General features: G+C 41.7%; 1 protein-coding gene across 1 annotated transcript in view; it reads left to right on the top strand.

Annotated features, from left to right (window-relative positions):
- vps53 (VPS53 subunit of GARP complex) overlaps window positions 1–14,193 on the top strand; it is a 143,568-nt gene that overhangs the window by 60,219 nt on the left and 69,156 nt on the right. Inside the window, exons 11-12 of the mRNA XM_061925839.1 lie at window positions 473–614; window positions 8,520–8,618. Of these exons, the coding sequence (XP_061781823.1) occupies window positions 473–614; window positions 8,520–8,618 (241 nt within the window). The remainder of the gene's footprint in view (window positions 1–472; window positions 615–8,519; window positions 8,619–14,193) is intronic.

The following is a 14,193-nucleotide window of genomic DNA, read 5'->3' as shown; positions in this document are numbered from 1 at the left end:
ACATACACCTTTAAGTGCAGAATGATGAGATGCGAGCGCAGTACAATGAACCGGCTCACAATGGCAGAAAATAAGAAATGATTATGCTAATGTGCTGACGCACTTGTCGTCGTGACTCTGATTTGCGGCAATTTTCAGTTCAATTGACGTCGGTGACCTATTTAAGCAGTGACATAGCAGTAAAATGTTCAGTCTTTCCCTTAAGTAGCAAGATAGAGAAAAGGATTTGGCATGGGCCCAATGGGCTCCTGGATGCAACTGTCAATAAAAGGACAACTGACAAAAATAATAGCAGGTTCATTGGAAGAAAGCCAGCTCATCTCTGTCATACTGTCAAAGCAACTACTGTCAAAGATATCAACTGTAACGGTGCACACACAAACCTAACATGACGGGAACTGTGGGACCCAGACGGGACCCGTGCGTTGATCATTTTGTTGCGTGTGTGTCAATTTGTTTATGTGAACCCAAGAGTGGAACTTTCCAAAGTAATGCGAACACGAGCCAAGGAGATCGAAGTGAAGCTGCTTCTGTTTGCCATTCAGAGGACCACCAACTTTGAAGGTCTGCTGGCTAAACGTTTCAGCGGATGCACTTTAACTGACGCACCTGGGGTAAGAACGCACACACACAGTATTGTAGATATTTTACAAAAAAAAAATTGTATTTGTTTTTTTAATACTGATTATACCTTAATGAAAACCCAAATTCAGTATCTCATGAAATAAGACACTGCAAAAAGTCAGTGTTCAAAAACAAGGAAAAAAATACAAAAATTAGGGCTATTTTACTTGAACTAAGCAAAATTATCTGCCAATTGAACAAGAAAATTTGGCTTGTCAAGACTTTCCAAAACAAGTCAAATTAGCTAACCTCAATGAACCCCAAAATACCTTAAAATAAGTATATTCTCACTAATAACAAGTGCACTTTTCTTGATAGAAAAAACAAATATAAGACCTTTTTTTTCAATATGTTGAAAAATATTCTTAAATAAAGTAAACGCTAGTCAATCAATCAATCAATGTTTATTTATATAGCCCTAAATCACAAGTTTCTCAAAGGGCTGCACAAGCCACAACAACATCCTCGGTTCAGATCCCACATAAGGGCAAGGAAAAACTCACCCCAGTGGGACGTCGATGTGAATGACTATGAGAAACCTTGGAGAGGACCGCATATGTGGGTAACCCCCCCCCCCCCCTCTAGGGGAGACCGAATGCAATGGATGTCGAGTGGGTCTGACATAATATTGTGAGAGTCCGGTCCATAGTGGATCCAACATAATAGTGAGAGTCCAGTCCATAGTGGATCCAACATAATAGTAAGAGTCCAGTCCATAGTGGATCCAACATAATAGTAAGAGTCCAGTCCATAGTGGATCTAACATAATAGTAAGAGTCCAGTCCATAGTGGATCCAACATAATAGTAAGAATCCAGTCCATAGTGGATCCAACATAATAGTAAGAGTCCAGTCCATAGTGGATCTAACATAATAGTGTGAGAGTCCAGTCCATAGTGGATCTAACATAATAGTGAGAGTCCAGTCCATAGTGGATCCAACATAATAGTAAGAGTCCAGTCCATAGTGGATCCAACATAATAGTAAGAGTCCAGTCCATAGTGGATCCAACATAATAGTAAAAGTCCAGTCCATAGTGGATCTAACATAATAGTGTGAGAGTCCAGTCCATAGTGGATCTAACATAATAGTAAGAGTCCAGTCCATAGTGGATCCAACATAATAGTAAGAGTCCAGTCCATAGTGGATCTAACATAATAGTGTGAGAGTCCAGTCCATAGTGGATCTAACATAATAGTAAGAGTCCAGTCCATAGTGGATCCCACATAATAGTAAGAGTCCAGTCCATAGTGGATCCAACATAATAGTAAGAGTCCAGTCCATAGTGGATCCAACATAATAGTAAGAGTCCAGTCCATAGTGGATCCAACATAATAGTAAGAGTCCAGTCCATAGTGGATCCAACATAATAGTAAGAGTCCAGTCCATAGTGGATCTAACATAATAGTGTGAGAGTCCAGTCCATAGTGGATCTAACATAATAGTAAGAGTCCAGTCCATAGTGGATCCAACATAATAGTAAGAGTCCAGTCCATAGTGGATCCAACATAATAGTAAAAGTCCAGTCCATAGTGGATCTAACATAATAGTAAGAGTCCAGTCCATAGTGGATCCAACATAATAGTAAGAGTCCAGTCCATAGTGGATCCAACATAATAGTAATAGTCCAGTCCATAGTGGATCTAACATAATAGTGTGAGAGTCCAGTCCATAGTGGATCTAACATAATAGTGAGAGTCCAGTCCATAGTGGATCTAACATAATAGTAAGAGTCCAGTCCATAGTGGATCCAACATAATAGTAAGAGTCCAGTCCATAGTGGATCCAACATAATAGTAAGAGTCCAGTCCATAGTGGATCCAACATAATAGTAAAAGTCCAGTCCATAGTGGATCTAACATAATAGTAAGAGTCCAGTCTATAGTGGATCCAACATAATAGTAAGAGTCCAGTCCATAGTGGATCCAACATAATAGTAAGAGTCCAGTCCATAGTGGATCTAACATAATAGTAAGAGTCCAGTCCATAGTGGGGCCAGCAGGAAACCATCCCGAGCGGAGACAGGTCAGCAGCGCAGAGATGTTCCCAGCCGATGCACAGGCGAGCGATCCACCCCGGGTCCCGACTCTGGATAGCCAGCACTTCATCCATGGCCACCGGACCTGTCCCCCCCCCCCCCCCCCCCCCCCACTCCACAAGGAATAGGGGAGCAGAGGAGAAAAGAAAAGAAACGGCAGATCAACTGGTCTAACAGGGGGTCTATTTAAAGGCTAGAGTATACAAATGAGTTTTAAGATGGGACTTAAATGCTTCTACTGAGGTAGCATCTCTAATTGTTACCGGGAGGGCATTCCATAGTACTGGAGCCCGAATAGAAAACGCTCTATAGCCCGCAGACTTTTTTTGGGCTCTGTGTATCACTAATAAGCTGGAGTTCTTTGAACGCAGATTTCTTGCCGGGACATATGGTACAATACAATCGACAAGATAGGACGGAGCTAGACCGTGTAGTATTTTATACGTAAGTAATAAAACCTTAAAGTCACATCTTAAGTGCACAGGAAGCCAGTGCAGGTGAGCCAGTATAGGTATATATATATGTATATATGTATATATGTATATACAGTATAGGCGTAATATGATCAAACTTTCTTGTTCTTGTCAAAAGTCTAGCAGCCACATTTTGTACCAATTGTAATCTTTTAATGCTAGACATAGGGAGACCCGAAAATAATACGTTACAGTAGTCGAGACGAGACGTAACGAACGCATGAATAATGATCTCAGCGTCGCTAGTGGATAAAATAGAACGAATTTTAGCGATATTACGGAGATGAAAGAAGGCCGTTTTAGTAACACTCTTAATGTGTGATTCAAACGAGAGAGTGCCATTATCTTGATATAATGATACATTTCCTGAAACCAGCAAACTTATACTAAAAACTAGTTTATTTTTCTTAATGGAAAGGCAACAAGGCAACCGCTTGTTACTCTCGGGGTCTCCTAGCCGCTCAGGCAAATCATATTGTCTAAAAAGGCATTTTCCTATTGATAACATGACATCATCGCGCCAAGTGCGTGCCCCGGGCCAATTTTTTTTTTTTATTGTAATTTTGAAGAATTTATCTGAACGTACATGAACTATTTCTGTTCAAAATTGTTTGAAATGTCAAATGTTTAAATATTAACTGTCAGTTTACTGTACTGTGCCAACTGTACTACTATAAGAGTACATCTTTTCTATTGTTTCATTGAAAATAAAACAGCAAAGTCCATTTGGCTGTCATCTGTTTTAATTATGAGACACAATTGTGTCAAAGTCATGATTTTTAATTTCATGCTTGAAATAAGAATTTATTACTTTAAAAAAGTAGTTTTATACTGGTGAGTGTTGATGACACAGCTTTGCAACAGTTGGTATTCTAGTTTCAAGCATGTTTTACTCAATATAGGTCATAACATCTCAGCAAAAAGCTGTAATATCTAACTGAGATAATTTAGGACCACTTAAAACAAGTAAAACACTCTAACATAAAATCTGCTTAGTGAGAAGAATGATCTTATCAGACAGAAAATAAGCAAATATCACCCTTATTTGAGATATTTCATCTTACTTAGATTTCAGTTTTTGCAGTGTACACCACTTACTATGTTCACACTGCAGGTCAATTCAGATGTTTTCGCCCAAATGTATCTGATTTTATTTTTTCATGTCAGTGCAAACAGTACAGTTCTAATTAAATTGTTTCCAAAATATTCTACTTTCTTCAAAATAGCCACCCTTTATTTTTCTTAACATGTATGGACAATTGAAAGTCTTCAGTTAGCCCAGGGGTCGGCAACCTTTACCAGTCAAAGAGCCATTTTGACCAGTTTCACAAATTATAGAAAACAATGGGAGCCACAAACATTTTTTGAAATTTAAAATTAAATAACACTACATACAAAGTTTTTTTTTTTGCTTTGTGCTATGTATAAACCAGGGGTCTCAGACACGTTGCCCACTCCTTAATATGGAATTCGAACGCTGGTGCGGCACGTGGGTTTTATATGAATGGCGCTTGTCATCGTCATGCGTGCCGTGATGGTACAGCATATAGCACCCACTACAACCAGCGTGCCTAATCTGCCACACGTTATATAGGGCTTACGCTTGCTCATGTATGTGACAGCAAGGCATACTTGGTCAACAACCACACAGGTTACACTGACGGTGGCGGTATAAAAAAAACTTTAACACTCTTGCTAATAATGCGCTACACTGTGAACCCACACCAAACAAGAATGACAAACACATTTCGGGAGAACATCTGCACCGTAACACAACATAAACACAACAGGACAAATACCCAGAATCCCATGCAGCCCTAACTCTTCCGGGATACATTATACACCCCCGCTACCAAACCCCGCCCACCTCAACCGACGCACAGAGGGGGGGGGGGGGGGGGGGGGGGGGGTTGATGTGTGAGGGAGCAGGGTTGGGGTGGGGGCGGGGTTTGGTGGTAGCAGGGGTGTATAATGTAGCCCGGAAGAGTCAGGGCTGCATGGGATTCTGGGTACCGTATTTTCCGCACTATTAGCCGCACCTAAAAACCACAAATTTACTCAAAAGCTGACAGTGCGGCTTATAACCCGGTGCGCTTTATATATGGATTAATATTAAGATTCATTTTCATAAAGTTTCGGTCTCGCAACTACGGTAAACAGCCGCCATCTTTTTTCCCCGTAGAAGAGGAAGTGCTTCTTCTTCTACGCAAGCAACCGCCAAGGTAAGCACCCGCCCCCATAGAACAGGAAGCGCTTCTTCTTCTACTGTAAGCAACCACCCGCCCGCGTAGAAGAAGAAGAAGAAGAAGCGCGCGGATATTACGTTTCATTTCCTTTGTGTGTTTACATCTGTAAAGACCACAAAATGGCTCCTACTAAGCGACCGGTTCATGAAAAGACGCAATCTCTCCATCCGCACACGGACTACTATTTCACAGCAACTGCCTAAAGACTTTCAAGAAAAGCTGGCTACTTTCCGTGCATATTGTAAAAACAAGATAGCTGAAAAAAAGATCCGGCCAGAGAACATTATCAACATGGACGAGGTTCCACTGACTTTTGATATTCCTGTGAACCGCACTGTGGATACAACGGGAGCACGTACGGTGAATATTCGCACCACAGGGAATGAGAAGTCATCCTTCACTGTGGTTCTAGCTTGCCATGCTAATGGCCAGAAACTTCCACCCATGGTGATATTCAAAAGGAAGACCTTGCCAAAAGAGACCTTTCCAGCCGGCGTCATCATAAAAGCTAACTCGAAGGGATGGATGGATGAAGAAAAGATGAGCGAGTGGTTAAGGTAAGTTTACGCAAAGAGGCCGGGTGGCTTTTTTCACGCAGCTCCGTCCATGTTGATATACGACTCCATGCGCGCCCACATCACGCTGGTTTTTAATATATTATTAAAGTTTGACTGACCTATCTGACTGTTTTTTTGACATTCCTTTAGCGCAGTTAGATGCGGCTTATAACACGGGGCGGCTTATAGGTGGACAAAGTTTTGAAATATGCCGTTCATTGAAGGCGCGGCTTATAACCCAGGGCGGCTTATGGTGCGGAAAATACGGTAATTGTTCTTTTGTGTTTATGTTGTGTTAAAGTACAGATGTTCTCCCGAAATGGGTTTGTCATTCTTGTTTGGTTTTGGTTCAAAGTGTGGCGCATTATTAGTAAGAGTGTTAAAGTTGTTTTATATGGCCACCGTCAGTGTAACCTGTGTGGCTGTTGACTAAGTATGCCTTGCTGTCACGTATGTGTGCAAGCAGAAGATGCATACTGCATAAGAAGTGGTTGGGCTGGCACTCTATTAATACAGATTGTAGAGGGCGTCAAATGCTGTACCATTATGGCATGCCCTTGTTATAAATGTAAGGGTGAAAATCGGTGAATATTAATCGCGAGAGGCACTGAAATCCGGAAGTCTCCCGGGAAAATCGGTGGGTTCGGCAAGTAAGCTACTGAGCCGCATCAGAGTGATCAAAGAGCCGCATGCGTCTCCGGAGCCGCGGGTTGCCGACCCCTGAGTTAGCCCAACATGAAATGGAGTACCAGAAGTAAACCCACGCAAACACTGTGAGAACACGCCAACTTCACACGGAGAGTTGTCAGCTTTGATTCGAACCCAGAACCACCTGGCTGTGAGGCAGACATGCTGCCACCCCCGTGGTTATCATGCCCAATTAGGAATATTTTGAGAATGAATTTTTTCGTTATTCCCCTCGAAAAGTTCCTCCCACACTTAAATTGAAACTTGTCTGGAGGCACTTGGTGGTCCTGGTTGTGATTCTTAAAATATGTCGTTCCCTAAACTCACGCACAGCCTCTGAAATGTTCCGTGCAGAGGTGGGTAGAGTAGCCAGAAATTGTACTCAAGTAAGAGTACTGTTACTTTGGAGATTTATTACTCAAGTAAAAGTAAGGAGTAGTCACCCAAATATTTACTTGAGTAAAAGTAAAAAGTATGTTGTGAAAAAACTACTCAAGTACTGAGTAACTGATGAGTAACATACACACACACACACATATATATATATACACACACACACACACACACATATATATATATATACACATATATATATATATATATATACACATATATATATATATATATATATATATATATACACATATATATATATATATATATATATATATATATATATATATATATATATATATATATATATATACATACGTTGATATATACAGTATATAATTTATATTTATTTATTTTGCCGTTTTTGTTTACATGTTAAAGTTTTTTTAATGAATATACATGCATGTTTAACACATATAGATTCTTTTCTTTCATGAAGACAAGAATATAAGTTGGTGTATTACCTGATTCTGATGACTTGCATTGATTGTAATCAGACAGTAGTGATGATAGCGTCCACGTTTTCAAATGGAGGGGAAAAAAAGTTCCTCCTTTCTGTCTAATACCACATGAAAGTGGTTGGTTTTTGGCTTCTTATTCGTCCAGCTTCCATATTCGTTTGTATACACTTTACAAGAAATACATTGGCGGCAAACTCCGTAGCTTGCTAGCTTGTTTGCGCTGGCTTTCGGAGACTCTTATTTTGAAAGCGCAGGCGCGATGGAGCGGCACTTTTATTGTGAAGACAGGAACTGTGCAGTCAGTCTTTAGGCTTTTGACGGGATGTACGGTTGAAATAAAAAAGGGTATTTTTTCCTTCACACTTTTGATTGATTGATTGGAACTTTTATTAGTAGATTGCACAGTACAGTATATATCCCGTACAATTGACCACTAAATGGTAACACCCCAATAAGTTTTTCAACTTGTTTAAGTCAGGTCATCTGACCACCTGGCTCTGTTTGATTGGTCCAACGTCACCGGTGACTGCATCTGATTGGTGGAACGGAGTGAACGTCACCAGTGACTGTATTTGTTGAAACGCAGGCACTATGAAGGTCTGTCTGACAGACCAAAACAAACAAAGCGTGCATTAACAGATCGATCAAAATTAGTAGCGAGTAGCGAGCTGAATGTAGATAAAAGTAGCGGAGTAAAAGTAGCGTTTCTTCTCTATAAATATACTCAAGTAAAAGTAAAAGTATGTCGCATTAAAACTACTCTTAGAAGTACAATTTATCCCAAAAGTTACTCAAGTAGATGTAACGGAGTAAATGTAGCGCGTTACTACCCACCTCTGGTTCCGTGTCTCGGCCCAAGGATGCATTTTTAATTTTATGAAGCGCTCTGTCAAAGTTAAAACTCAATTTGGATAATTATTAGTTTTATTATTGGTCAAAATACATAAACATCAACTGTACTATATGTGATCACATCCCGACCTAGTACACATGCTTTAAACTGTACAACCAAAAAAGTCGTGTTTTTCTTTGTCCAAACAGCAGAAGAAGTCCGAGAGCCCGCTAGACCCCACTAACCCTTTCATGGAAGACGACGCGGGTGAAGATGAGGGTGCTGAAAAGGATGAGGATCTTGCCAAGGTGAGATGAGCTTCAATAGAAAATTCCTTTATATACTGCATGTACTGCACTTTCAGACATTTCAAAAGGCGTATTATACTTTCAAAAAGATATTGTACTCCAAATCTGTTTGCCTCAAGGACGTGTTCATCTGTTGTTAATGCTCTGCTCGCAAAACCTTTTTGACGTAAGCATTATTTAACTGTGGTGGATTGCTGATCAGCAGCACATGTTTTCAACTGATCATTTTAAAATACATTTTCTTTACAAAAATAGACAAATAACAGCCTTTAATGTACAAAATGCAGACTAACATTTAAAATGTTTTCTTACATGCACTCCATGCACAATTTGTGTAGTTTTTTATCTTTGATTTTTTTTTGTTATTATGTCAATTGCTTCTTATATTTTATTTTACGTAAAGGTGCTGTTTGCAACTTCCTCACAGTAAAAATTTTCAAAGCAAAACATGTAACAAGAAATTATTTTATCATTAGTGGTTTAACATTTGTTTGTTAATTGTCTTTATTTTTCACGATTACAGAGTTTATGTGATTACATTTTTACCGGCCCGAAAAAAAAGATCGGTCACTCACCCAGTCTCGTCAACACGTACGTGCAGGGAGCGCGTGCACTAGAGATGCACGGTTTGCGGACACAACCGTGGAGTCCGCGGATTATCCGTGGGTCGGGCGGTTGAAATTAAAAAAAATTAGATTTTATCCACGGGTCGGGTCGGGCGGTTGAAATTAAAAAAAAATTGATTTTAAATAGATTCAGGCGGGTGGCAGTTAAACCAATTCGGAAATATATATACATAGTTAAATGTTGTTACCCACTAGAGATGCGCGGTTTGCGGGCACAACCGCGGAGTCCGCGGATTATCCGCGGATCGGGCGGATGAAATTAAAAAAAATTTTATTTTATCCGCGGGTCGGGTCGGGCGGTTGAAATAAAAAAAAAATTAGATTTTAAATAGATTCAGGCGGGTGGCAGTTAAACCAATTCGCAAATATATATACATAGTTAAATGTTGTTACCCACATACGAAAAACGAGCAGGCACCTGCTGCATATGCCACAACAGAAGAAAAAAAAAAAAGAGATGGACACTTTTACGGAGCGGAGAAGGGACGCCTCGCCGGGGTCCGGGACCGAGGCCCCTTCCCCCGAGAGGGCCCCACCGGGAGCCGTAGCTGAGGCGATCCGCGAGAAGGGCCCGACGCACGTCCAGGGTCACCACCGCGCCCACCGCACCGACACCCCGCCTCGTCCGCCTTAGCCGCGGCCGGCGTCACGCGCAGCAGGTAAGCAGCTTACCTGCCCGCCACCCCCGTGGCCGGGGGCTCGTAACAGGGGTCACTCCGCGCGCTCCGCCCGCGCAGCTTACCTGCCCGCCACCCCTGTTGCCGGGGGCGCGTAACAGGGGTCACTCCGCGCGCAGTGCGCTCACGAAAGGGGTGGGGCTCACCCTGGTTGATATAGACAGCAGGACGGTGGCCATGGAAGTCGGAACCCGCTAAGGAGTGTGTAACAACCCACCTGCCGAATCAACTAGCCCTGAAAATGGATGGCGCTGGAGCGTCGGGCCCATACCCGGCCGTCGCCGGCAGCGAAACGCGCTTGGAGGTGCGCTCGGCGCGGCTCCCATATGATTGCGCACTGGTGTGCGTCTGGGCCGTGACAGCGTGGCACGCGAATGTCTGTGCTGCATTGGATCAGTCTCCTTTCTTTAACAGGCAAAAGCTTTATAACCTCACTAATGCCTTGCATCGTCTATATTAGATATATAACAACGGGCGGGTGCGGGCGGGTGCGGTTCTGATTAAATGTTAGTTCGGGTGCATGGCGGATGGTTGACGACTTTCTGATGCGGTTGCGGATGAAATAATTGCCTATCCGCGCATCTCTATTACCCACATACGAAAAACGAGCAGGCACCTGCAGCATGCCACAACAGAAGAAGAAAAAAAAAGAGATGGCAACGCCGGCAGCAAACGTGGTACGCGACAAACTAAAAAAGGGAATACTAAAGACCAGGGGAAAAAAAGGCCAGAAAAGTTCAGCGTGGACTCGTTTTTATGAGGTTGTAAATCAGGATGATAGTAATGCTGGCTACGTGATTTGCAAGAGCTGCGACGCTGTTTATGTCTACGACAGTCACAAAACCGGGACATCTAACATGGTGCATCACATTTGTGCAAAACCCCGAACCTCCACAAACACCCTGAGCATGAGCAGTTTCGTCCGCCGTGATCCCAGAAGAGTGCCACAGGATGTTAAAACAAGATAGAACGCAGCTGCCTGCAGCAGTTTGAGTGGCGCGAGCGCGCTTGGAGGTGCGCTCAGCGCGGCTCCCAGATGATTGCGCACTGGTGTGCGTCTGGGCCGTGACAGCGTGGCACGCATTGAATGTCTCTGCTACATTGGATCAGTCTCCTTTCTTTAACAGGCAAAAGCTTTATAACCTCACTAATGCCTTGCATCGTCTATATTAGATGTATAACAACGGGCGGGTGGCAGATGGCGGGCGGGTGCGGTTTTGATTAAATGTTAGTTCGGGTGGATGGCGGATGGTTGACGACTTTTGTGATGCGGTTGCGGATGAAATAATTGCCTATCCGCGCATCTCTAGCGTGCACACATACAAAAGCAGTCCAAGAGAAGCAACAAACAATTTGCAGTCATGTTGTTCTTATGATACAATATACAGTCATGGCCAAAATATTGGCACCCCTGCATTTCTGCCAGATAATGCACCACTTCTCCCAGAACATTTTTTTTTTTAATTACAAATGCTTTGGAATTCCCATATTTATTTATTTTGTTTGCATTGGAACTAGGGCTGGGGGATATGGCCTTTTTTTAATATCTCGATATTTTTAGGCCATGTCACGATACACGATATATATCACGATATTTTACCTTAGCCTTGAATGAACACTTGATGCATATAATCACAGCAGTATGATGATTCTATGTGTCTACATTAAAACATTCTTCTTCATACTGCATTAATATATGCTACTTTTAAACTTTCATGCAGAGAGGGAAATCACAACTAAAAGTGTATTTATTAAATAGTTATTAAGCAGTGGCACAAACATTCATGGCATTTCAAAACAGAAATTTCAAGATTGTCAGAGACATTTTAAAACAAGCTATTAGTGCATGATGTCACTAAGATGACATATCAAAACAACACTAAATTAAACTGCACTTTTTGTACAGAACGCCACTACAATAGTTTAAACCAAATAAAGTGCACTGTTGTGCATGATGTCACACAAGATATTTCAATAACTGTCAAATAAAAATGAGCTGCATAATAGGAAATCAAATTGTGTACGTCCTTCGCTATGTGGTAGGTTCCTGCAGACTAGGGATGTCCCGATCCAGGTTTTTGCACTTCCGATCCGATACCGATACTGACCGATACTGGCCTATCCGAGCATGTATTAAAGTTTAAAGTTATTTAGCCTACTTAGTTGTCAGAATCATGTTGAAAAGGGTTTTAGTACTCTTGATAACAACTAGCCAGCTGAATTAGGGGAGTTTGAATAATACACAATGGTTGGTAACAAGAAACTGACCTGTTTATTCAAGGATAAACACAAAATAGACAAAATTATACATGACAAACAGAAATGGCATCATTGAACTAGGGCTGGGCGATATGGCCTTTTTTTTAATATTGCGATATTTTAAGGCCATATTGCGATACACAATATATATCTCGATATTTTGCCTTAGCCTTGAATGAACACTTGATGCATATAATCACAGCAGTATGATGATTCTATGTGTTTTGATTGATTGATTGAGACTTTTATTAGTAGGTTGCACAGTGAAGTACATATTCTGTACAATTGACCACTAAATGGTAACACCCGAATAAGTTTTTCAACTTGTTTAAGTCGGGGTCCACTTAAATTGATTCATGATACAGATATATACTATCAGATATATACTATCATCATAATACAGTCATCACACAAGATCATCACATTGAATTATTTACATTATTTATAATCCAGGGTGTGGAGGGGGGCGCCGGATGTAAGTGTCAAAAAGACAACCAAAAGAGTTTGATATGAGAATAAATCTAAAGTTAAAATATAGGGTAGAAATGCACCCATTTGCAGGAAATTTAGTCTTGATTTTCAAAATATTCTTTCAAGGCTTGCATGTCTACATTAAAACATTCTTCTTCATACTGCATTAATATATGTTACTTTTAAACTTTCATGCAGAGAAGGAAATCACAACTAAAAAAATTACTAATTTTTTCATACGGTGTTGATGTGGAAATTTTTGCCTCGGCATTTTGATGGTGTGGACGTGTGGCACCATCATCTCCATTCGCTTATCTCCGAATGGAGATAAGCGTCTCGACAGACGTCACAATATTTGAACAATGATGACGAAAACTGTTTTCTCTGTCGTGTCCGTGTGTCGAAAATTGTTATGCGCTTATTTTTTTATTTGATTTTGTGCGTGGCATAGATTTGCTATGCGCAGAGGACGCTTAAACAGTCCGCAATTGCACAGGCGCGCACCTTAGAGGGAGCGTTGCTCGCACGGCTGCGCTAGCATCACAGCTAACGTTAGCCATGCTGCTACCTCTCTGCTCGGGGAGGACGTATACGTATGTGACGTATGACGTGACAGTATGTGACGTATGACGTGACAGTATGTGACGTGTGTAAGAAGGTGCGCTTGCTGTCTGTGAGAGGGAGACACAGTAAAGAGTGAGAAGAGCCTGTCGTGTAATGCCAGCAGCTAAAAGCAACTGCGTGTGAATCCACAGACTTGTGGATGTGTTGAAGGTGTGCTGGAAAATGCGGAACGGAAATTACGGAGCAGCAGAAAAGTGGAATGTATTATTTAAATCGATGCGTTGGAAAACACGGACCGGAGTTTTTTTTAAACTGGATCTGGATCGGCATTTTCCCATGCCTTGCCGATACGCAATTTTTGGCAAATATCGGCAGCCGATCCGATCCAAATATCGGATCGGGACATCCCTACTGCAGACGTTATCTCCTTCTGTTGTTGACTATTTTTTTCATGCGGTGTTGATCTGGAAATGGTTGCCTCGGCATTTTGTTGGTGTGGCACCGAACGGAGATGTTGACATAGATAGTACTTTATTGATTCCTTCAGGAGAGTTCCCTCAGGAAAAATGCGGAGTAAGCACTCTTCATTCTCTAGCAGGTGACTTTTCAAATGATGCTACATATTAGCAGTAATGCTACTTTTTGTAGCAACGCTTTTGCCCCACACTTGACAAATGACGGTTGTCTGTTCGACATATTCCCACTTGAAGCCAAACCACCGCCAGACGATGGACCCTGTGCTGTTTTTCTTGGGAATTCATTCTTCCTTCATTTGTTACCAGATTTGCACCTCCTTTCTCTCGTATTACCACTCGCACCACAGCTAACGTTACCCATGCTGCTATATCTCTGCTCCGCGAGGGCGTATGCGTATGTGACGTATGTAAGAAGGTGTGCTTGTTTTATGTCTCTGTGAGAAGGAGAGACAAGAAAGAGTGAAAAGAGCCTGTAGTGTAATGGCCGCAGCTAAAAGCAACT

Source organism: Nerophis lumbriciformis, linkage group LG30 (assembly GCF_033978685.3).
Source record: "Nerophis lumbriciformis linkage group LG30, RoL_Nlum_v2.1, whole genome shotgun sequence".
Classification (NCBI taxonomy): domain Eukaryota; kingdom Metazoa; phylum Chordata; class Actinopteri; order Syngnathiformes; family Syngnathidae; genus Nerophis; species Nerophis lumbriciformis.
This window is presented reverse-complemented; position numbering and strand designations above follow the sequence as displayed.